Source organism: Geotrypetes seraphini, chromosome 7 (genome assembly GCF_902459505.1).
Source record: "Geotrypetes seraphini chromosome 7, aGeoSer1.1, whole genome shotgun sequence".
NCBI lineage: Eukaryota > Metazoa > Chordata > Amphibia > Gymnophiona > Dermophiidae > Geotrypetes > Geotrypetes seraphini.
The window spans coordinates 18,034,609-18,060,407 of NC_047090.1; the positions used below are offsets into that span (position 1 = coordinate 18,034,609).

The window sequence follows — 25,799 nt, forward strand, 5'->3', positions numbered from 1 at the left end:
GCTTGTGAACTGAATAAGAACTACAGATTTTGCAACAGGACTGAATAAAAACTAAAAGTTTCATCATTGGTAGAACTAGAATAAAATAAGAATTAAAATTCCATGTTTTGCATGTGAATAGTTAGAACTAAAATTATTGTCTGGACTAAACTTCCACTAGTATTGAGCTGATGTTTGGGTTTCTGTGCACAATGCAGATCCCAGCATTCTCACAAGTTGTACTTTTATTGCTGTTCTTTCATAACATAACAATTTCTGCTGCTGGGTCAGACCAGTGGTCCATCCTGCCTAGCAATTAGAATAAAAGTTAGAGCCCCCATTATAGGTTTAAAATGTTTATTTGTAATGCCTTAGGCCCATAAAACTGCATAAAATCATCTTTCTGCTTTGAGGGGGGAGATGCAGGGAAGAAAATTAAGACTGGGGACGGGAATGAATCTTTGTCTCTGCATGACTCTCTAACCAAAAGATACCTCCTCCCACTGAGCCATTTACAGGCCTCTTGATTCTCCATCTCCAATCACCTGGTCACAGTGTAGGGCAGGGTGGGAGTTGCAGTTTACTGATTGATCCCACCTATTCTATAACTAGAGTAATCTTGTCTAATTAACTAGAAAATAAAATCCCAGGTGTTGCTTCCTCCTCTATTCTCCTTTTGCTCACCCATATAAGGGATTATTTTTGAACAGGGGAATCTGCATTTTAGAAAAAAAAGCAGTTTTTGCCACTGTTGCTGCTATAGCTGAGCCCTGTGAACTCACAATGAAGTCTGCTGCCTCTTAAGCTTGATCCTTGTAGCAACTTGCTCTCAGCCTACGATTCATTTTTGCCACCACCGCTGCAATGAAAATGTATGCATTGTTTTACTACAACCCATTTAACATTCAAAAAGACTGAGTGAATGTGAAGGCACATATTTTTGTGGATAAAAGCTATGTGAATGTGAAAGCTAATATTTTACGTGGAAAAGGGATGTGTGAATGTGAATTTCCAGTAAGAATGTAAAATTTGAAATAAATTGTGTTGTGTCCCTGAATGTAATTCATGAAAAATGCTAAAAAAAATTGACACAAATACATCCCTATTTTTCTGACCTAAACAAAGCACTTAACTGCCTCAAAAATTAACCTCTGCAATTTCAAATGATAAACAGAATCAGAAACTTTATAAAATACATAGGTAAATCACAACATTCCCAGAATGCTACACACAAATTACATAAAATAGGTATTATACTGTGGTGTAACAATAATTTGTGCGTGTATACCCACACACAATTTCAAAAGAGTGTTTCCACATGAAAAAAACATTCTTTACAAGCATTAAAAATTTATAAAATTACTACAACAAAGTACACGCATACATTTATACTTCCTTCAGAATAGGTTAAAATTTGTGCAAAAGAATTTCACTGCTGTTATGGATAGGTCTGACAGACCCATTTTATAAAGGCACACAGGCACTTATGTTGCCTTTATAAAGTATATGTAATAGTCAATATTTTCATCTCTTTGTACTGGATAGAAAGATTAGGTTCTTACCTCTTTGGTCCTGTTGACAGAAGCAGAGGACCTAATCGGATAGGTAGTCACCCTTAAACTGTTGAGTTTGTTTTAGAAGATGTCAATCATTTTCTTTGGTTCTGCTTCCTTCCCCAGTGGGCTGCGTTGTAGCCCTTCAGTTTGTACCAAAGCAATCTAAAATCCTAGAAAGAATACACAAAAAGGAGGAGCATGGGGAAACTCCCCGAATAATAATTACTGTTCTGTTCTGTAAGGAACATGCATAAACCACATGAATTAAACATTTGAATGAAAAATAAGATGGAATAAAACAAGCCACCTACCTGAGTGCAACCTGCACTTACAGTTAAGGATTTCTTAACAATTCTCATTAGTCTCCTGAATTTCAGAAGCCTCATCATTTTGTATCCCTGCTTGATAAGGTTAGACATACCTGTCTGAGGTAGACAGTGCACTACAATACAGTACTCTTCAGAAAACAGCAAGCAGGCAAAATAATATCTGATGGGTGGGCTTCAGGAACTCTGTTTTCATCTACAGGAAAGAAGATTATCAAGGAAGAACCTAATCTTTCTTTCCAGTGCAACAGGAGCACAGGACCTGAACAGAAGAGACATACCTTAGCAGTCAGAATCCAGGGTGGGGCAGATGAGCCTGCTGCCAGCACTGAGGATCCAAAACCTGTGTCCTGGTGAGCCACTATATCAATCCTGTAAAACTTTGTGAACATAAGATTAGCCTTACTGGATTAGAGAAATGGTCCATCTACACCAGTAGCCCGTCCTGATAGTGGCCAATCCAGGTCCAGGGGTTATTCCTCTGCAGTTATCGCCACACTCCTTCAGAGCAAGCGGAAATCAACTGTATTGGCTTATGCAAAGGCTTGGAGGTGCTTTCAGGCTTGGTGTGCAGGAGTTCAGGTGGACCCTTTCGTACACTCGGTGGCTCGTGTTCTGGACTTCTTGCAGGATGTCCTCAGAAAGGGTATGGCGGTCTCTTCTCTATGTGTCCAGATTGCAGGACTTTCCTGTTTAGGTCCCTCTTCATTCAGGGATTTTCTGGCGTCTTACCCAGATGTTGGCTTCGGTCTCCCTTGCGACTCCCTTCCCGTCCTGGAACCTGCATTTGGTCCTAAGCTCCCTGACTCGTCCACCCTAAGAACCCCTGGATGGGATTTCTCTGAAGGCTCTTCCCATTAGAACCGTCTTTTTTGTGGCGGTCACATTGGCACAGAGATGTTGGAACTTCAGTCTTTGTCGTGCAGAAATCTTTTTCTTCGCATTACGGAGTCTATGGTGATTTTGAGGACTGTGCCTTTTTTTCTTCAGAAAGTGGTTTCCTCTTTCCAAGTCAACCAGGAAGTTTGGTTGCCAACCTTTGCTCCTTGTCTAAGGACAGTGTTTTGCGGTCTCTGGATTTGCAGTGTTTCCTCTTGAGAAACCAAGAGGCCCGTAAAGACTTCCGTCTGTCGGACCATCTGTTTGTCCTGGCAGGCCCTGCGTGCCAGGGTTGGCCTGCTTCCAAGACTATCATCTCACGTTGGTTAGGTGCGGCCATTTCCACGGCCTATGTGGTGGCGAAGAAGACGTCTCCCCTTGGGGTGAAGGCTCACTCTACCAGAGGAATGGATTCCTCGTGGGCTGAATCTCATGTGGTCTTGCCTGAGGAGATTAGGCGGGCGGCCACATTGGCCTTCCCTTCATTCTTTTTCCAGGTTTTACCGGCTTGATGTGGTGGCTAAGGGTGATGCGGCCCTTGGCTTTCTGTTCTGGTGGCGGGCACATCAGGCCCCCCTGAGAATTGGGACAGCTTTGATACATCCCTCTGGTTCAGCCTCCAGAGGGATTGTACAAGAATGAAAGATTAGGTTTCTTACCTCTGCTAATCTTCCTTCTTGTAAATCTCCCCTGGAGGCTGAACTCCTGCCCATCTGTTTTGTCCGATTCGCAGGTCGCCTCTTCAGTAACTGGTTTCACATTTCAAATTTAATTAAATTTTAATATACCGACCATCGACGTGCACCTGTCCGGTTTACAAAGCTAAAAAAGGTTAAAATAAATTTTTCTAGGGGGGCAGGAGGGGGAAATGTGAACATTAAATAGACAAATTACAAATACAAACATGAGTTTGAGGGTAAAGGGGGGAAAGTTAATAATTACATCATTAAAAACAAATTAATTAAAGGGAAGGAGGCAATAAAAAGCACAGTTACTTACCGTACAGGTGTTATCCAGGGACAGCAGGCAGCTATTCTCACATATGGGTGATGTCATCGACGGAGCCCGGATGCAGAAGCCTCACAAGCAGACTTGCTTGAAGAAACTAGAAGTTTCGAGTAGACCGCACCATGCATGCCTTCCTGCCCAGCGTAGGGTGTGTCTCCTCAGTTCAGATAGCTAGCAGAGAAAAGCCAACCAGGGGAGGTGGATGGGTTGTGAGAATAGTTGCCTGCTGTCCCTGGATAACACCTGTTACGGTAAGTAACTGTGCTTTATCCCAGGACAAGCAGGCAGCCTATTCTCACATATGAGTGACCTCCAAGCTAACCAGAATGGGATGGTGGGAGAGTTGGCAAATTAGGAGAATAAATTTTGTAATACTGTCTGGCCAAACTGGCCATCCCGTCTGGAGAAAACATCCAGACAATAGGGAGAAGTGAAAATATGAACAGAGGACCAAGTAGCAGACTTGCAAATTTCCTCAATAGGTGTAGATCTGAGGAAAGCTACTGAAGCTGCCATTGCTCTGACTTTATGGGCTGTGACTCTACTGTGTAGGGGTAATCCAGCCTGAACATAGCAGAATGAGATACAAGCAGCCATCCAGTTGGAGATGGTACGCTTAGAGATCGGATGTCCCAACTTCTTTGGATCGAAGGAGACAAAAAGTTGAGGAGCAGTTCTAAGTGGTTTGGTGTGTTCCAAATAGAAGGCCAAAGCATGTTTACAGTTCAGAGTATGAAGAGCTGATTTTCCAGGATGAGAATGAGGCTTTAGAAAAAACACTGGAAGAACGATGGATTGGTTGAGATGAAATTCCGAGACCACTTTAGGAAGGAATTTAGGATGAGTACGAAGAACCACTTTGTCATGATGGAACACCGTGAAAGGTGGATCAGCAACTAAAGCTTGCAGCTCACTGACTCGTCGAGCAGAAGTAAGGGCAATGAGAAACACCACTTTCCAAGTGAGATACTTCAGATGAGCCTTATCAGTTGGTTCAAATGGAGGCTTCATCAGTTGAGCAAGGACAACATTGAGGTCCCAAACCACAGGAAGCAGTTTGAGAGGAGGTTTGACATTGAAAAGTCTTTTCATGAATCTGGAAACCACCGGATGAACAGAGAGGGGGGTTTCCCTTCAATAGGCTGATGGAAAGCTGCAATTGCACTGAGATGGACTCGGATAGATGTAGACTTGAGGCCAGAATTGGATAAGTGCAAAAGATAGTCCAAAACAGAAAATAAGAAGGAATGCTGAGGCTCCTTATGATGAGAGAAACACCACGAAGAAAATCTAGTCCATTTTTGGTGATAGCATTGTCTAGTGGTAAGCTGCCTAGAAGCTTCTAAAACATCTCTTAGATTGAGAAAACTGAAGAGGAGCTATGTTGAGAAGTACCAAGCTGTCAGGTGTAGAGACTGCAGGTTGGGATGAAGCAGAGATCCTTGACTCTGTGTAAGCAGAGAAGGAAAAACTGGTAGAAGGTATGGCTCCCTGCTGCTGAGTTGAAGTAGAAGGGAGTACCAAGGTTGTCTCGGCCACCGAGGAGCAATTAGAATCATGGTGGCATGATCGTTCTTCAACTTGACTAGAGTCTTGAGAATGAGAGGAAATGGAGGGAATGCATATAGGAAGAGATTTCTCCATTCCAGAAGAAAAGCATCTGCCTTGAGGCGATGAGGAGAGTATATCCTGGAGCAGAACTGAGGCAGTTTGTTGTTGTGGGGAGCTGCAAAAAGGCCTATCTGAGGTGTTCCCCACTGTGGGAAAATGTGATAAACAGGCGAGGAATGGAGTGTCCATTCGTGAGATTGCAGAAGACGACTCAAGTTGTCCGCCAAACAATTCTTCGCCCCTTGAATGTAGACAGCTTTGAGGAAGGTGTTGTGGCGGATTGCCCAGTCCCAAACCTTCAGAGCTTCTTCACAAAGGGATGCAGACGCCGTCCCTCCATGTTTGTTGACATAATACATGGCGACTTGGTTGTCCGTCCGAATGAGGACTACCTGGTCGTGAAGATGTTAAAAAGCATTGAGAGCCTTGAAAATCGCTGATTTCCAATAGATTGATGTGACATTGACGATTCGTACTTGTCCAGTGGCCTTGCGTACGGAGACCATCGAGATGAGCGCCCCAAGTGTAGGTCGAAGAATCTGTCGTGAGGACCTTCTGATGAGGGGGCGTTTGAAACAGCAAGCCTCTGGAGAGATTGGAAGAGAGCATCCACCAACGGAGAGACTGCTTCAAAGGAGTGACTGTTATGTGTTGAGAACGTGGGTCGCAAACCTGCGTCCATTGAGAAGCCAGGGTCCACTGAGGAATTCTGAGGTGAAGTCTGGCAAAAGGAGTCACGTGTACTGTGGAGGCCATGTGACCCAGTAGTACCATCATGTGTCTCGCTGATGGAAGAGCGGGAAGACACTGTATGACAGAGTTGAAGGAGAGCATCCAGACATTAGAAACATAGAAAGATGACGGCAGAAAAGGGCTATAGCCCATCAAGTCTGCCCACTCAACTGACCCACCCCCATAAGTCTGAATGCTAATGACCCAGTTCCTTAACTCGACCTTCGTTGGGATCCCACGTAGATGTCCCATTTATTCTTGAAGTCAAGCACGCTGGTGGCCTCGACCACCTGCACCGGAAGCTTGTTCCAGTGATCCACCACTCTTTCAGTGAAGAAATACTTCCTGGTGTCACTACTAAATTTCCCCCCTCTAAGTTTAAGCGGATGCCCTCTTGTGGCCTAGGGTCCTTTGAGAAAAAGGATGTCATCTTCCCTCGACACGTCCTGTGATGTATTTAAATGTCTCAATCATGTCTCCCCTCTCCCTGCGTTCCTCCAGAGTGTAGAGTTGCAATCTGTTCAGTCTCTCTTCGTACGAGAGACCCTTGAGCCCCGAGATCATCCTAGTGCCATCCGCTGAACCGACTTGACTCTAAGCACGTCTTTACGGTAATGTGGCCTCCAGAATTTGCACACAGTACTCCAGATGAGGTCTCACCATGGTCCTGTACAGTGGCATTATGACTTCTGGTTTCCGGCTGATGAAACTTCTATCGATACATCCCATCATTTGTCTTGCCTTGGATGAGGCCTTTTCTACCTGTTTGGCAGCCTTCATGTCTGCACTGATGATTACTCCCAAATCTCGTTCTGCTGAGGTCCTAGCCAATGTTTCTCCATTTAAGGTGTAAGTTCTGCATGGATTTCCGCTACCGAGGTGCATGACCTTACATTTCTTAGCATTGAAACCCAGCTGCCATGTTGAGGACCAGTTTTCCAACGCAAGAAGGTCCTGTGTCATATTATCCTGCAAACATCCTTCACTTACTATGTTGCAAAGTTTGGTGTCATCAGCGAATAATGTTACCTTACCCTGCAGCCCTCGTGTCAAGTCCCTTATGAATGTTAAAAAGGAGTGGACCCAGGACCGAGCCCTGCGACACCCCGCTGGTCACCTCCGATGTTTCAGAGAGGGTGCCGTTGACCACCACCCTCTGACGTCTATCATCAAGCCAATCCTTGACCCATGCAGTTATTGTTTCGCCCAACCCCATCGATTTCATCTTGTTTAGAAGCCTGCGGTGTGGGACGCTGTCAAAAGCCTTGCTGAAATCCAAGTACACTATGTCCAGAGACTCTCCCGAGACTAGCTTTCCTGTTACCCAATCAAATAAGCTGATGAGATTGGATTGGCATGACCTACCCTCAGTGAATCCATGCTGATTTGGATCCCTTAGATTCCCTTCATCCAAGATCGTGTCTAATTTACGTTTAATTAGTGTTTCCATGATTTTACACACTATCGATGTGAGACTCACTGGTCTGTAGTTCGCAGCCTCTGCTCTGCAACCCTTTTTGTGCAGAGGATCGACGTTAGCTTTTTTTCCAGTCCAGGGGGACTCTCCCTGTATTTAGGGAAAGATTGAAGAGCATGGCTAATGGTTCCGCCAGGACTTTGCACAGCTCTCTGAGCACTCTCGGGTGCAATTCGTCTGGACCCATGGCTTTGCACACCTTGAGTTTTGACAGTTCGCTGTAGACGTCAGCTGGTGTGAACTCAAAATTCTGAAAGGGTCTTCCGTGCTTGACATTGCTTCCAGATGTGGTCCGTGCTCTGGTGCCTCGTGGGTAAAGACCGAGCAGAAGTATTCGTTCAGTAGTTTGGCTTTATCAGAATCAGTTTCCACATAGTTCCCGTCCAGTGTTCTAAGGCGTACTATCCCGTTTGTGTTTTTTTTTCCTGTCACTAATATACCTGAAGAAGGATTTGTCCCCTTTCTTAATGTTCTTTGCTAGAGTTTCTTCCACTGCAAGTTTGGCCTCTCTGACTGCTGTTTTGACTGCTGCAGTTGGATAGTATCCAGAACAGCTCCGATGAATTGTAGATTCTGTGAGGGTTGAAGTTGGGATTTGGGAAAGTTGATTTCGAATCCCAAACTTTGTAGGAACCACGTAGTCCGTTGGGTCGCTACAATAACCCCCTGATATGTAGGATCTTTGATGAGCCAGTCGTCTAGGTAGGGAAATACCTGAAGACCATGGTTCCTGAGAGCTGCTGCTACCACTTCCAGGCACTTGGTGAACACTCTGGGGGAGGAAGTGAGGCCAAAGGGTAGCAGTCTGTATTGAAAATGCAGATTCCCCACCCGAAATCTGAGATATTGACGGCTGATGAATGGGAATATGAGTGTAGGCCTCCTTGAGATCCAGAGAGCATAACAAGTTTCAAGTTTATTATTTTTATATACCGCCTATCAAGGTTATCTAAGCGGTTTTTACAATCAGGTACTCAAGCATTTTTCCCTCTCTGTCCCGGTGGGCTCACATCTATCTAACGTACCTGGGGCTATGGAGGATTAAGTGACTTGCCCAGGGTCACCAGTCGTTCTGCTCTAGAAGGGGATAAAGAGATGCCAGGGACAACATTCAAAATTTTTCTTTGACTAAAAATTTGTTGAGAGCCCTGAGATCCAGAATAGGCCGCAGATCGCCCGTCTTCTTCAGTACAAGGAAGCAAAGGGAGTAAAACCCCCTGTTCTGCTGTTCTAAAGGAACTGGTTCGATGGCATGGAGATGAAACAGAGCTTGAGCTTCCTGAAGAAGAGCGGTCTGGGATAGACTGGAAGGATACTCTCTTGGAGGAAGCTCTGGTGAAATCTGAGTGAAATGAAGAGAGTATCCTTCCCTGATGATGGTCAGCAACCAGAGGTCGGATGTAATTGTCATCCATCGGTGGTAAAAATGATGGAGATGACCTCCTATAGGGGGAAGAGAAGTCAGAGACAGAACGGTGGAGGTTATGCTCTGTTTTAAACAGTCAAAAAGGCTGGGTAGCCTTAGGTGCAACAGAAGGTTTCTGTTTCTTAGGAGGAGGGCGAGTGTAAGGAGCCGGCCTCGGAGCAAAATGCCTGTGGTAAATGGGAGGAGGACGTGTAGACTTGGCAGGAGTTGGTTTTGGCTTAGGTCTGACAATAGAAGCAAAGGATTTTCATGTTCAGACAATTTCTTGGTGGCTGCCTCGATAGATTCATCGAAGAAGTCATTGCCTGCACAAGGAATATTAGCCAAGTGGTCCTGAAGATTAGGATCCATGTCAATAGTATGAAGCCAGGCAAGGCGACGCATTGCTACAGAACAAGGAGCCGCCCGGGCAGACAACTCAAAGGCATCATAAGATGACTGAAGTAGATGTAATCTGAGTTGTGATAGAAAAGCGATGACTTCCTGAAATTCAAAGTGCTTCTGAGTGTCTAAATAGGTAAGCAATTTAGGCAAAAGAGCAATGAGGAACTCAAAATAAGTGACAAAATGGAAATTATAATTGAGGACTTTAGAGGACATCATGGCATTTTGATAGATGCGACGTCCAAATCTGTCCATAGTTTTCCCTTCTCTTCTAGGAGGAATTGTAGCATAAACCTTGGAAGGATGGGATCTTTTTAAAGAAGACTCCATAAGTAGGGATTGATGAGATAACTGCGAATTCTCAAATCTTTTACAATGGAGAGTTTTATATCTGGAATTCAATTTTCCTGGAACAGCTGGAATTGCATAAGGAGTCTCCAGGCATCTGGTAAAAGTTTGAGACAAAAGCTTGTGAATAGGAAGCTTAAGTGACTCTGCCGGAGGTTGAGGAAGATGCATGACTTCGAGATACTCCTTAGAGTATTTGGAACCAGCATCTAATTGAAGGTCCAAGTCCACAGCCATCTGACGAAGAAAAGAGGAGAAAAATAACCGATCCGGCAATGCTTTGCCTCGAGAAGAACTCGAGGTTGTCGAGGCAGCCTGGGTCGAAGATGAAGTTTCAGCTGGAAAAAAGGCCTCAAAAGAATAGGGAGACTTGGACGAAGTCGAAGTAGTGGAGGCAGGAGGGCCCTTGGTCGAAGGTGAGACTGAGGTCGGCTTTGGAGTCGAAGAAGTGGACGAATCCATCTGGAAGAGCTTCTCCACTGAAAGTAAACGACATTTAAGGGCTCGAGGCTGAAGAGTAGCACAGCATTCGCACGACTTCGGATGATGTTGTGGCCCAAGTCACTTGAGGCACCTGGTGTCAGGGTCCTTGAGAGAAATCACACGTTGACACTGGCTACACTAGTAAAGGAAAAAGAATAGAGCTTTGAGGAACGCCGAAAGTTTGAGTAATAGGAGATGAGATTTTCTCTTTCAAGTAGACTTTGAAATGACAGTGTTTGAAGTAGGAAGTGAACCATAAGAGGGCTGAGCCGGTGATCAATAAGGTATCAATGAGGAGGTGATAGTTGACAGTGTCGAAGGCAGCTGACAAGCTAGAGAGATAAGAAGGATGGATTTTCGATGATAAGCTGCATGTCTGTCTTTGACCAGCTTCCCTAAGAATTACATGCGTATTCTCCTTTGTAAGATTTAAGGGTTGGTGGGGTTCCCGGGGGGTGTGCCCTTCTGATCTTCAGGCTGCGTCTACGCTCCATAAATTTCCTATGTTTTGCAGTTTTATAATGTTTACATTATGTGTTTGACTCCAGTTGGCCTTTTTTGACCATAGTTTTTAGTATAATAATTTCTTGAGCAGAATTGACAGGTAGCGGGAGTTCCCGCATCCTCTCTTTCTTTTCTTCTGTTTCCTGTTGTCATAGATCTATATGGCTTTTCTACCAACTGAGTAAGACAGGAAGCTCTTGGGCAGGTAGCCCAAAGGGGAGGAATTAAGTTTTAATAGTCTGCAGCAGAAGCTACCAGACATACAAGAACCCTCTAGTTCAGCCTCCAGAGGAGATTTACAAGAAGGAAGATTAGCAGAGGTAAGAGACCTAATCTTTCATTGGTCACCTTTGTTGTTGTTCCTTGCTATTCACTGTTGTGAAGGCAGATTCTCCTGTTCTTATTCCAAGCTTTTAGATCCTCCAGAGTGGTCCATTTACAATCCAAGCACCCTCAAGGGATCAGAGGAGGCTGAGCCTGAGGCCCTGCCCCATCTCCATGTACCCCATGGCACATGGATTATATCTTCAATTGGCCATCCAGTGCAAATCTGGTATGAATCCAGGGTATCAGAGCCTGAGAAGACCATCTAAACTGTTTTTAAGCAAAAATGATATTAAAGCAGATAGACGCTTTTAAAATCAAATCAGGAAATCCAAGGTGGCCACTGCTATAGCGATTTTAACTTTTTTGGCTTGAGAGAGCTATATAAAAGCTCAAAAAATTCAGGGAAGAGGTTTTTAAAGTGTGAAACTTCCAATCTGGCACCAAAACCCTTTAAAAATACAAATTTCAGACTCCCCTCCACCATTTTCCCCATAGGCTGCAATAGCCAGTATTCACACGTGTCTGCTTGTGCTGGGAACTGCTTGAGTTACCACAGCAGATTTTAAACGCGAGAAGATTTCTGCCTCAGGCAAGCATAAAACCCAGATGTCATCTGCTTCAAACTGCTAGCCGTCTTTGGACAGTGGGCTGAGACCCCAATTACCTCAGCTTCATCTGCTTCAACAGAGAGGGGGGTACAATGCTTCCAGCTCCCACACCGGCCCTCAGCACTGACTCCGGGCCACTCTGTCTGGCATCAAGTTTCAGACAAAATCTAGAGCGAACAGTCCTCAACAATTAAGTGTCCTTAACAATTAAAGCAGGCTGGCTAGACAGGTACTCTGAAATACAGAGAAGCCAGCTAGCTACAGCCTGCTATGCTAAGAGTCTATGGCCCAGATTCACTAAAGATAGCAACTCAATTGCTGTTGGGCGATTCTCTGGCCGATTTTCAAACAGCGACTGCACGCAAATGATTTGCACAGATAGGCAGATTTTATTGCTTTTTGAACAGAGAAAAATACATCCCATACACACACACACACACTTACAAGATGTGTTCAGGTTGCAGAAGAAACTAGTTCAGCAACTTTAACAAATCTTCCAAAATTGTGCTTAATAAAATATTTAGTATAATTTCTTTACTTTTCACCATGTTAGTCCAGAGGGTTCATTTGCACACTGCAATCAAAAGTTACTAAATTTTCTCCCTAGAAACTAGTACATGTTCTTTATGCCATCCGAGAATTTTTCTGTCCTTACCATTAGTACACTCTGCTTTTGTTGCTTTTCTCTTGAGCATTATTCCTACCATGCTGGTACCAACACACATTTTTCTATCTAACCAAATGTTAATTTACTGTCTTACATTAATAGTGATGATTGTCAGGTCAGCCCCACCATGTTTTAAATACTCTCTTTTAGAAAAACTATTTCATGCACTTGGACCAGTGGGATTTATATAGCATTCATAGTTTTCATGCCAGTTGTGCCATCTTATTTAAAAGCTTTCAATACCATCACCATGTCCAAAGCATGAAATCTGCCATTTTCAGTTGTGAAAATGCCTTAGAGCACATATTCCCAAATACATTTGGAGTCACAATCTGGGTGGGCCCTCCATAGCAATGGTCCCCAACTCTGTCCTGGAGGACCACTAGGCCAATCAGGTTTTCAGGATAGCCATAATGAATATGCACGGAATAGATATGCATGCCTGTCACTTCCATTATATGCAAATCTCTCTCATGCGTATTCATTAGGGCTACCCTGAAAATCCGATTGGCCTGGTGTCTTCCAGGACAGGGCTGGGAACCACTGCTCCATAGGACATCAATGGCACACACCACTGGGGAGGGGTTGCATGCTTCCGAGGCTGTATAAATGGGGGTCATGGACAAAGATTAACACGCACTGGCCCTAGAGCTAGTCATCGTGCTAAGATTTGATCATCACGATTTTAAACTTACATTTTGAGGGCTGAATATAGTTCGCTCATGGTTCATATTCATTCCAGGAATGATCACAGTCATTTTTCTGGGACCCTTGAAACCAAGTACATTGGTTTCCTGGAAGACAAGGAGTGAAAAGTTTATTATGCAAGTTTTTTTTTTGTTTGTTTGTTTTTTTTTTTATAAATTTATTCATTTTTCAAACTTACAATAAGTATATCAACAGGTACAATCATTTAAACTTATATAAAACACTTAATGATCAACAATAATCAAATTATAGAATTTACCTCCCTCCCTTTTCATATTATATAATAAACATTTATATTATTTAATAGATACTTTCCTATCTTTCTTCCCATTTATAAACAACTTTTAAATTATCCCTCCTCCTATTTTGAGCTTATACCATATAGGGAAAAATGAAATCTATTCATTGCAGTAATTTGTTAATGGCCTCCACACATCTTGAAATTTTTTGAAATTCTCTTTCTGTATAGATATTGTTTTTTCCATTTTATATATATGACACAACGAATTCCAAAAACTGTAGTAAAGTCTCTTCCAATTACTCGTTATTTGTTGTATGGCGACTCCTGTCATAATTAATAAAAGATTGTTGTTCTTAGATGATATTTGGCTTTTACCCCTCATTGACATGCAAAATAAAACAGCATCATACAATAACGCAACTGGGTTTTTCAATAAACAATTTATTTGACCCCATATTGATTTCCAAAAGGCCAAGATAAATGGACAATAGAACAATAAATGATCTAGAGTCCCTATTTTAAGATTACAATGCCAACATCTATTAGACTTAGAGCAATCTATCTTTTGTAAACAAACTGGGGTCCAAAATGCTCTATGTAAAAGAAAAAAACAAGTTTGTCTCATAGATGTAGACATTGTACATCTTAACCTCCAAGTCCAAATTCGTGGCCATTGAGATATAGAAATTTGATGCTTAATCTCAATACTCCAAATGTCCCGAAGACCATTTTTTGGTTTTTTATTCATGAATCCAGATATCAATTTATACCACTGTGCAGCCTGGTGTCCCAGGAAGTCCACCTGAAAGCATAAGAACTCTAAACTATATTGATTATTTAAATTTTTCCATTCAGGGAACCCTGCCTGAATGGCCTGCTTCAGCTGCAACCATCTAAAACTTTGTGATTTATTAAGTCCAAATTTGTGTTGCAACTGTGAAAATTCAAGCAACTTAAGATTAGATATAACATCATCTAAAATCCGTATTCCTGCTATCATCCAATGCTTCCAGATAACCTTAAAACCGCCAATTTGAATCTTGGAGTTTAGACATAAAGTCTGATTTGTTGATTTATGTATTGGAATAAGTGTTAAATTATTGACATATTGTAAGGTTTTCCAAGTATCTACTAATACAGTGGTACCTCGGTTTATGAGTGCACCGGTTTGCGAGTGTTTTGCAAGACGAGCAAAACATTCGCAAAATCAGCGCCTCGGAAACCGAGCGCGCTTCGATTTGCGAGCGCCCCCCCCCCCTGCAAACCGGCACCCCCCCCCCCCCCCCGCGATCCGGCACCCCCGGCCGCCATCGGGCCCCCCCCGCCACCATCGGGCCCCCCCCCCACCACCATCGGGCACCCCCTCGCTGCCATCGGGCATCCCCCCGCCGCGACCTGAGGTCCCCCCAACCCACTCGAACCCTCTTCTTACTTTGCTGTAGCCTCCGCAGCGGAACCGGCACCAACATGTCCTGTGCCTGGTGCCGGTGCCTGAAGATCTGCTTCCTGTGCTGGGCCTTGAGCATGTGCGCATGCTCAAGGCCTGAGAGTTCACGTCGAACGTGAACTCTCACGTTGAACGTGAACTCTCAAGGCCCAGCACAGGAAGCAGATCTTCAGGCACCGGCACCACGCACAGGACATGCTGGTGCCGGTGCCGCTGCGGAGGCTACAGCAAAGTAAGAAGAGGGTTCGGGTAGGTTGGGGGGACCTCAGGTCGCGGCGGGGGGGTGCCCGATGGCGGAGTGCGGATTGCGGGGGGGCCTTCGGGGGGAGTGATGCCGGTTCTCGTGGGGGGGAGCAGCGCTGCTGGCCTCGGGGGGGGGGGGGAACCTATCAAAGCGAGTTTCCATTATTTCCTATGGGGAAACTCGCTTTGATAAACGAGCATTTTGGATTACAAGCATGCTCCTGGAACGGATTATGCTCGTAATCCAAGGTACCACTGTATTTTGTTTTCTTTATATAATCTAGGCATTTTGATACTGAGAACATGGCATAGTCGCAGAGGGAACATGAGTCGCCATTCCAACTACAACCAATCTGGGATATTTTCTAAGGGCTCTGGGAGGACCCAATACATACCCTGGCTTGATGATACCTATAAAAGTTGGGGAAATTTACCCCTCCCTCTGTAATTGGTTTTTGTAATGATACTAAAGGAATTCTAGCCTTTTTACCCAGCCAAATAAATTTTGTTAGAATACAATTTAATTTTTTGTAAAAGGACCCCTGAAAAAAACCTGATATCATACCCATTTGATAACAAACCACAGGGAATTTCATCATTTTGATAGTTTGAACTCTCCCCCACCACGAAAGATGTAAAGGATTCCATTGCTCACACATTTCTGTCACCTTATGTAATAAAAATTTTTCATTCACTTTCATTGTCTCTTCCAGTGTATTATTTATCCAAATACCTAAATATTTTATTCCATCCTCCTTCCATAGAAAGGGGAATGGATCAAACAGACCTTTTGTACAATGTATATTAAGTGGAAGAACTTCTGATTTACTCCAATTTATCTTATATCCTGAAAATTTTCCAAATTTCTCTATCAAATCAAGCAAGCATGGAATGGTTGTTTCTGGATTTCTCAAATATAGTAGTATATCATCTGCATATACAGAGACTTTGTAATCCTGATCTAAGTAAGGGATGCCCTGTATCTCCTTCACTTGCTGAATAGCTAATAACAAGGGTTCTAATACAATATCAAAAAGCAAAGGAGATAAGGGACAACCTTGTCTAACTCCCCCCTGCAAATTAAATCTTTCTGAAAAATTATTATTAATATACAATCTAGCAACAGGGGAACTATACAAAGTTTGGATCATTTGTATAAATCCAGAACCAATCCCAAACCATTCCAATGCTTGATACATGAAGGTCCATTCCACCCGATCAAAGGTTTTCTCTGTATCCAAAGATACAGAAAAGGCCAGATCATTCATGGCTTTTGTTAAGTTTAACATATGAAAAGCCAACCTGGTGTTATTAGAAGAATGTCTATGAGCAACAAACCCTGTTTGGTGCATATCAATAATAAATGGAAGAGCCTTAGCTAAGCGTAAAGCCAATGATTTAGCTAAAAGTTTTCCAACTACATTAATTAAAGAAATAGGCCTGTAATTTGAAACCAAAGTAGGGTCTTTATTTGGCTTCGGCAAGACTATAGTTAAAGATTCTGCCATAGTACCTGTAATGCAACCTTTATTCAGCTGAGTCTGGTATAAATTTAATAGGTGAGGTAATAGGGTAATTTGAAATGATTTATAAAACTCTACCGTGAAACCATCACCAACTGGAGTGGATCCAACTCTAAGAGACTTTAACGCTGCTTGCAATTCTTTTAATGAAATAGGCTCTTCTAAACTTTTTTTTATATGATTAGGAATTTTCGGACCTCTAAACCATCTTTTTCTTTATCTAAATAAGGCGTGGAAGAATATAAATCTTTATAAAAATTTAAAAATTGATTTAAAATAGGACCAATATGAGAATGTATATTTTCTTTCTCATCTTTAATTGCAATAATTTTATTTCTTCTTTTCTTTAAGATAATTCGCCAATAATCTTCCCGCCTTATTTGAGTTTCCATAATACAGAGCTTGCTGAGAAAACAAATCTTTCCTTATCAATTTTGAAGAAATCTCATTGTATTTACATTTTATTTTTAAAAGAGCCTGCAAAGTATTTTGTTCCCATTTTTCATTCAACTTAGATTCCAAATATTTGATTTCTTGCTCCAAATCAGAAAATTGCTTTTTATACTGTCTCCTAATATATGCTGAATATGATATTATCTGTCCTCTTATGGTAGCCTTAAAGCATCCCACGAGTGGGGACCCACAGGGCTTGGTGCTCGGGCCGCTGCTATTTAATATATTCATAAATGATCTAGAAGCAGGGACGAAGTGTGAGATAGTAAAATTTGCAGATGACACCAAACTATTCAGTGGAGCTTGAACTACAGAAGACTGCGAAGAATTGCAAAGGGACTTGAACAAACTAGGGGAATAATAATAATAATAACAGCTTAAGTACCGCAATACCGTGAAGTTCTATGCGGTTTACAGAAGATTAAGCAAAGGTAACAAATTAATTGACTTTAAGAGGGGAGGAAGAAAGAGAATTACCGTATTTTCACTCATATACCGCGCACCTGTGTAAAACGCGCACACGGGTATAGCGTGCGGGGAACAGAAATTTATGTAATAAAATTTTAATATAGCGCGCACATGCGTATACCGCGCATGCTAAAACCTCCTCCCGCCTACTCCGAACCGGCATCCTCCCCCCATCCTCCTCTCCGAGATTGCGAGACCAGAAGGCTTTGAGCATGCGCAAATGCTCAAAGCCTAGTCCAGCCTGGCACAGGAAGGAGGATCTCTCTCGCACCGCCCAGCCCAGCCCAACCCAACGAGGGAGGATCTTCGGGCACTGGCACTGACACATCCTGTGCATTGGTGCTGGTGCCGGTGCCCAATCGGGTAAGAGTTGTCTTTGCGGTGCTGGGGGGGATGTAGGATCGCGGGGCAGGGGAGTGACGCGAGCGGGGGGGGGGGGGAGGATGCCGGTTCACAAGGGGAATGCCGGATCAGAATGGAAAAAAAAATTTGTACAATGCGCTCACACGTATAACGCGCATGGTTATGCATGGTAGAATAAAGAAAATGGAATACAGATCAACCTACAAGGAACAGAGAATTCAAGAAAGCGTGGGACAGGCATGTGGGATCTTTTGGGGATAGTGGATACTGTGGATGGGTAGACTGGATGGGCCATTTGGCCTTTACCTGCCATCAAGTTTCTATTTACAATCCTTGTGTGCATATATGCACGGTATGCATCTGTATGTTGCCTGCTTTGGAGATTAGTAAGTTAGTTGAGAGTGGGGGGTGCAGGTTTAGAGGATGGTGGAGAAATTGCATGAGTGTAATTTTAGGGGTAGGCCAGGTGAAAGGGGGCTTTGAAAGGGAAGGGTTAGTCTATGAGGTTTAGAGAGGGAAGAAATTCTCCAATGGGTGGGGTAGGGGTAGGTATATGTAATCACTGAATTGTTAGCTGCAGTGAAAAGGAAGTAGGGTAATCTTCTGCAGAAGCAAAATTTTAATTTAAATGTGAGCACTAGTGTTTAATAGGTATATTCTGCAGTACTGAATATACATGTAATACAGTGAATGCTACTGTTACTATCTGTCAACTTTGAGAAAGAAAAAGAAGCTGAAATATCACTTACATAACATATAGCGGCAAGTTCCTGTCGAGGTCTGGAATTTTCCAGCAATCCCTGGTTCTTGGTTGGGCTCACCCCATTGTCATACACTGTAAACTTGGTTCCAATAAGGTTGGACCTAAAATTGGAGAAAAGAAATAGAGATAGAGCTCATCCTTCTGTTTCTTTGGTGCCAAAAAATACAAGTCTATCATGGATATAAATTCACCCCAAAAATACATAGAGTAGAAGTTTTAGAGTTACAAACATATATTTAATATTTGGGAAATAAATATGGAACATGAAAAGGATTTCTGGCCTTTACTCAGGCTAGACCAACCTATCCATCATGGACCTATGTATATCTCTGAAAAGGAACAAAACAAGAAACTAACTGACATCATTTGCCATTCTAAAATCAAGTACAATTACTGTATTTTCACGTAGAAAATGCGCACCCGTGTAAAATGCGCACACGGGTATAGCGCGCGAAAAACACAAATTTATGTACAGAAATTTTTATATACCGCGCGCACACCCGTATACCGCACATGCTGCCCGACTCTCCCGTCTCCACCTACCCGCAAACACACTCACCAAGCCAAATCCCCAACGCTCAAAAACCCAAATAGGTCAGGAACAGACCCCATCTAACAAAGAACCAACAGGTCAACCCCCCTCCTGCCTCCCACCCACCAGCCAGGCAGAACTACAAGAAAACCCAGAGCCCCAACTCGAAGGAAGAGAAGAAAGACCCCCAGTCCAAACTCAAACCACAGATCCGGCCCCAACAGGGATCTCCTCAGTCCACAGCTGCTCCCTGTGGTGGTTCCTCAGGCAACATCTCCATCACAAAACGCTGCGCGGCCTCCAAGGTGTCGAAATGATGAGCTCTACCCAGATGAGTCAACCTCAGGCGAGCCGGGTATTGCAGAGAAAAAGCAATGTGACGCTGGATGAGTCGGGTGCATAAAGGTGAAAACTTGCGTCGTGCCTGAGAAACCTCCGCTGAGTAGTCCTGAAAGCAGAGTATGGGCTTGTTGTCATACAAGAGCTTCTTGCCCTGCCGCAACGCACGTAGGACCTCCATCTTATGATGATAGTTCAGGATACAGCAAATGACCACCCGAGGTCTGTCAGCATTTTCTCTCCGCTGCCCTAAGTGATGCGCCCTCTCCACCCGCAATGGGCCCGAAGAAGATGAGAAAGATAAAGACTCAGGCAACCAGCGTTCCAACATCGCCCCCAGCTCCACGTCCCGCACCGATTCAGGCAGGCCAACAAACCGAAGATTATTACGGCGGGATCTGTTCTCCAGGTCATCCACCTTGGCACGCAACGCCGCCAACGCTGTAGTGTGTGCGGATTGCTCCCGGGCAAGCTGCTGAACGTGATCCTCAGCAGCACTCACCCGCTGCCGAGTCTCCTTGACCTCCGACGTGAGAGAGGCAAATCGCTGGTCCAGCGTGTCCAGTTTATCAAGTATGCGCTGCAGCTTGTCCCCCAGAGAGCCCTCGAGGACAGCCTGAACCTCCGCCGTGACTGCGGAAACCCAGGATGAGTGAGGAGCCTCCGGCGATGGAGGCGCCATGGGATCCGCCATCTTGGCCTCTGGCAGTTTACTCCTCTCCCGATCCTTCCGGACCGCCTTAGTCGCCATGGCGAGCCTACCCCAGGCTCCCAGATCTAATCGCGCCACCAGGAAGCTCCCCAGCACCGGGAGAAGACCAAACCCGGGATCTGGCCTGCAGAGGAAGAGCCACGCCCCGTGCCTGGATATCAGGGGTGCAACCACACGTCTTCTGCTGCTCCACGTGGCCACCGGGAACCCCGAGACCGAAACCACCGGGCTGCTAGGAGGATGAGGTCAGAGACGCACCGCGCCTCCAGTAAGCTTTCCAGCTCAGGGAAAAGAGCAAATCCAGAATCAAACCTGCTGGGGGAGAGCCACTCCACACTCCGGGATCAGAGTCACAGACATCCGCCCTCACCAGCACCACTAGGCCCCGGGAGACCCGAAATCGCAACTGCAGGGCCACCAGGAGGACAGGTGCAGAGTCGTGCCGCGCCCCCAGCAACCTCCACTGCACGAGGAGAAGGCTGCACACAGATATAGACCGGCAGGGGAGCAGCCCAGCAGACCCGACTCGTGGCCGCACGCCACCCGCGGCGCCACGTGGCCCCCAGCCGTCCCGACACGGCAAAGCCGAGCCGCGAAGAAAAGTTCTTACAAGGTGCTCCGCTTCTTCAGCAACCTCCCCCGAGCCACTGTTGACCCGAACCAGGGGGCAGTAATGCCGGTTAGTTGCCGCGCCGCGGGTAGGTGTAGCGGAGCCGTAGCAACACGCTGTCTAAGGCTCCATGTTTCCGCCGGAAGTCCTATATAAAGTGCTTTAGTGCATGATGAGTAAATAAATAATCTTTTAACTTATCTTTTTTCTTGCATTTTCTGAGTTTTCCCTTTGTCAATAGTTATCGGGAAGGGACCTGTCATTCCGACATGTTTCGCCTGAAGGCTGTATCAAGAAAAAGTCCCCCCTTCTGCTTTAGCTCCACACCATCCCGATCATGGAAATTTTGTCACAAAATTTTGAGCTTCTTGACAAAGAGGGAGAGATCCTGTTCTTCCCTGATTGTTGATGTAGTACTTGGCGACCTGATTGTCTGTCCGAATAAGGACTATCTGGTCCTGAAGAAAATGCTGAAAAGCTTTGAGAGCATTGAAGATTGCTCTGAGTTCCAACAGATTGATATGATATTAACGATCTGTGCTGGACCAATGGCCTTGAGTAAGGAGACTGTCGAGATGTGCCCTCAAGTGTAGGTCGAGGAATCTGTCGTGAGGAACTTCTGATGAGAGGGGTGTCTGAAACAGTAAACCTCTGGAGAGATTGGAAGAGAGCATCCACCAGTGGAGAGATTGTCTCAATGAAGGAGTGACTGTAATGTGTTGAGAGAGTGGGTTGCAAGCCTGCGTCCACTGAGATACCAGGGTCCACTGAGGAATTCTGAGGTAAAGTCTGGCAAAAGGAGTCACGTGAACGGTCGAGGCCATGTGACCGAGTAGTACCATCATGTGTTTCGCTCAGAGTGGGAAGACACTTTGTGACACAGCTGAAGAAGAGCATCTGAGGAAGCTGCTGAGGAAGGAATGCTCTGAGCTGGACAGTGTCCAGGATAGCTCCAATGAACTGTAGATTCTGAGAGAGCTTAAGGTGGTATTTGGGAAAGTTGATTTCAAATCCCAAGCTTTGTAGGAACCACGTAGTCCATTGGGTTGCTACAATAATCCCCTGAGATGTTGAATCTTTGATGAGCCAGTCGTCCAGGTAGGGAAACACCCGAAGACCATGGTTCCTTAGAGCTGCTGCTACCACCATTAGGCACTTGGTGAACACTCTGGGAGATGATGCCAGGCCAAAAGGCAGCACTCTGTATTGAAAATGCAGATTCCCCACCCGAAATCTGAGGTACTGACGGGAGGCTGGATGAATGGGAATATGAGTATAAGCCTCCTTGAGATCCAGAGAACATAACCAATCATTCTGATCTAGATGGGGATAGATTTCCAAATATTTACGATAGGCAGTTTTTAAAATTATTTTTATGGAGTAAGGTTTACAGTTGCTTATCTATTTTAGTATATATAATCTGTATTGTTCATATTTTATTTTGAATAAGTTAGGGTTGTATTTTGTTAGTCAGTTTCTTTTATTGAATTGTGTTATTTCCTTTTATAAGACATTGTTATTTGGATCTATATTTTAATTACTTGATGTAATTACTATTGTGTAAACTGCCAAGAACTGATGGTTTGGCGGTATATAAAAATAAACTATTATTATTATTATTATTATTAAAGGGATGCCAGGGACAACATGTGAAATTTTTCTTTGACCAAAAATTTGTTGAGAACCCTGAGATCCAGTTTGGGTCGCAGTTCGCCCATCTTCTTCGGAACTAGGAAGTAACGGGAGTAAAACCCCATGCTCTTCTGTTCCAAGGAAACTTCCTCGATGGCACGGAGATGAAGCAGAGCTTGAGCTTCCTGAAGAAGAAGGGCGGTCTGGGATGGATTGGAAGGATACATTCTTGGAGGAAGCTCTGATGGAATCTGAGCGAAATGAAGAGAGTATCCTTCCCTGATTATTGACAGCACCAAGAAGTCGGATGTAATGATCTCCTATCAATGGTAAAAATGATGGAGATGACCTCCTATGGGGAGAGGAGAGAACAGAGGCAGAACGATGGAGGTTATGCTCTGTTTGAGACAGTCAAAAAGGCTGAGAAGCCTTGGGTGTAGCAGAAGGCTGAGGTTTCTGTTGCTTCTGCTGTTGTTTCTTGGGGGGTGCTCGAGTGTAAGGAGCTGCCCTTGGAGGATAACACCTCTGATAGGATGGAAGAGGTCGAGAAGGCTTTGCAGGAGATGGCTTAGGCTTTAGTCTGATGATGGAAGCAAAAGATTTCTCATGCTCAGACAACTTCTTGGTGGCGGCCTCTATCGATTTATCAAAGAGGTCATTGCCTTCACAAGGAATATTAGCCAGACGATCCTGAAGGTTGTGATCCATATCAATGATGCGAAGCCAGGCCAGACGGCGCATCGCTACTGAGAATGCAGTGACCCTCGAGGAAAGTTCAAAGGCATCATAAGATGACTGAAGAAGATGCAATCTGAGTTGCGCCAAAGTAGCAATAACTTGCCAAAACTCTAAAAGCCTGTGTTGACCAAGGTCTTTAAAAAAAACAGGGAGTATATCAATAAAATACTTGAAGTAAGTAATAAAGATCAAATTATAATTTAAAACCCTGGAGGCCATCATCGAATTTTGATAAAGACAACGGCCAAACTTGTCCATGGTCCTGCCCTCTCTTCCAGGAGGTATGGTAGCATAGACTCTGGAAAGATGACTCCTCTTCAATGAACATTCCACAAGAAGGGATTGATGAGATAGTTGGGAGTTCTCAAAGCCCTTGCAATATAGAGTTCTATACCTCGATTCCAACTTGCCTGGAACAGCAGGGATAGCATAAGGAGTCTCCAGCCTGTTAAGTCTGCAGGAGATCGAGACATACTCATCTCCTTCAAATACTCCTTAGAGTACTTTGAACCAGCATCCAATTTAAGATCCAGGCCCTCAGCCATTTGACGGAGGAAGGAGGAAAAGGACAATTGATCCGCCAGAGCATGGTCTCAAGAGAGACTTGATGATCTCAAGGCACCTCAAGTGGAAAACGAAGGTGAGGCCTCTCTGGAGTATTGGTATCCCAGCGAATAGACAGACTGGGACGAGGCATTGGAATCAGCTGAGTCCTCGGGTTCTGCTATCGATGTCCTCGATCGAGGAGTTGGAGGCCTCAAAGAACTGGAAACCATGGACAAAGAAAGCTTCTCTCTGGAAGAGGATCGGCGCTTCAATGAGGGCCTTGACCGGTGATGAGAGTGCTGCCTGAAAGCAGGTCTCGTGTGAGGTCAAGGAGACTTCGCCCTGTGCCTCGAAATGGGCAATGCCTTTGGAGAGGGTATAGGGCTGGAAGCTGTAGATCGAAACTCCATAGACTCAGTGGTTTGGATTGAGGAATATCAAAACACTTCCAAAGACTCAGCTCTTTGCATGGAGTGTGAGGATTCCAGTCGAGACACTCGCAAAGACTCGACTCCTTGCATAGAGTGTGTAGATTCAGCTCGAGGCACAGGCAATGACTCGACCTCTTGTGAGACTGCTGAGTGCCCAGGCTGGACTGCAGGAAGCAGAGTCAAGGCAGAACTGTATTTGCTCAGTAACTGAACAAATTTCCACTCTAAAATGGTCTGGATGGTAGCCTGCAATTGTAGATCCGAGTCTGAAACTGGACCACTTGCTGAGACTAAAGGCTCTAAGGGGGCAGAAGAAGCATGCCTCGACTTGGAGGAGTGATGCTTGGGTAGCTTGAGAACCACCGCTGGAACCGTCTGTTGAGGTATCTGACCTGAGGGAAGCTTAGGAGAAGACTTGGCAGATTTACTCGAGGTCGAAGACGATCTAAATGAGGAAGGTCTGATGAGACTCGAGGTCGGAGTTGTAGAGGTAGGAGGACACCCCACAGCAGGCTTGACCGAGTCCAAGGTTGAGGGTGTAGCAGCAGTTTCCAAACTAAATGAATGAAAAGAAAAAACACAGCGACACGGTAATAAGAAAAATAAAACACGAGCTGCGGTGAGAGAAGGCACGACGCAAATTAAGTTCAGTGCAGAGTGTCAAAGACAGACTTTGCGGCTCCGCGGAAAACTGAGAACTGAGGAGACACACCCTGTGCTGGGTAGGAAGGCACTCGCGCATGTGCGGTGCGACAGACTCGAAACTTCTGAAGTTTTCTACAACAAGTCTACTTGTGAGGCTTTCGCATCCGGGCTCCGTGGATGATGTCACCCACATGTGAGAATAGGCTGCCTGCTTGTCCTGGGATAAAAGCAGTACAACATGTCAGAATAGGACCTGAAATAGCACTTAATTCAGTAATCTACTGCAGGCCCGATGCGTCAAAGTATTACAAAATGGTAACCAACAACGAATAAATAAGGTGCCAGGTCCAAAAGTCCATGTGCCTTATAACTTGACGATCAAGTCCAGCCTATTGAATCATCAAAATTCTCCAATGTGCGAAAGTAGGTGTCTGTGGTGTCAGCCAACATTGTAGAATTGCTTTAATGCCCAAGAGAATGGCCTTATGAACAAAGGCTGTGCAACCCGCATGAATTGGAACCATAGAAAATGAAAAGGGAGGTAGGCAGAAGTCTCCAAGTACAGTTCCAATCCATGCAATTAACTGATGCCAATAAGCAGCTATACAAGGACAAGTCTAGAACATATGTCCTAGAGTGGCATGTGGTGCAGTTCACTTTGAACAGGCATCCGTAGGGGTTAGATGGGCCCAAAACATCCTGTTTGGTGCAAAATAGACTCTAATAAGAACTTATAGTATTGCTCCCTCTCCACCGCAGATAAAGCAATTTTTTTCCCAATTTAATGCTCTTCTTTAACAAATCAGAAATAATAATCGATTAGCGTTCTTGAGACCATTTAGCAGCATGCCCAGCATAATTACATCACCAGTAGACTCTTCATACTTATGGTGAAATCTCAATGGTATAGGAATTTGCGCACTCAAACACAAAGCCTCCGATAACCATTCCTGAATTTCTGCCCTTAAGCCAGCTCTAGGTAGGGAGGATATTTAATGATGTAATTGCTTGTAGGAATATCAGTCCTTGGATGATAGATGAAAGGTTATTTTTAAAGTATCAAAAGATTCCGGTGTGCCATCATCCTGCA

General features: G+C 44.5%; 1 protein-coding gene across 11 annotated transcripts in view; it reads right to left on the reverse strand.

Annotated features, from left to right (window-relative positions):
* Positions 1 to 25,799, reverse strand: part of TULP3 (TUB like protein 3) — a 203,006-nt gene that overhangs the window by 42,570 nt on the left and 134,637 nt on the right. For 10 of the 11 annotated variants that reach the window (XM_033952421.1, XM_033952420.1, XM_033952419.1 and 7 more), the window contains 2 exons: positions 18,511 to 18,625; positions 13,011 to 13,109 (listed from right to left, as the gene is read on the reverse strand). In XM_033952421.1, coding sequence (XP_033808312.1) covers positions 13,011 to 13,109; positions 18,511 to 18,625 — 214 coding nt within the window. Of the gene's footprint in view, positions 1 to 761; positions 839 to 13,010; positions 13,110 to 18,510; positions 18,626 to 25,799 lie in introns of all 11 variants that reach the window. The other variant, XR_004540148.1, reaches the window with a different exon arrangement.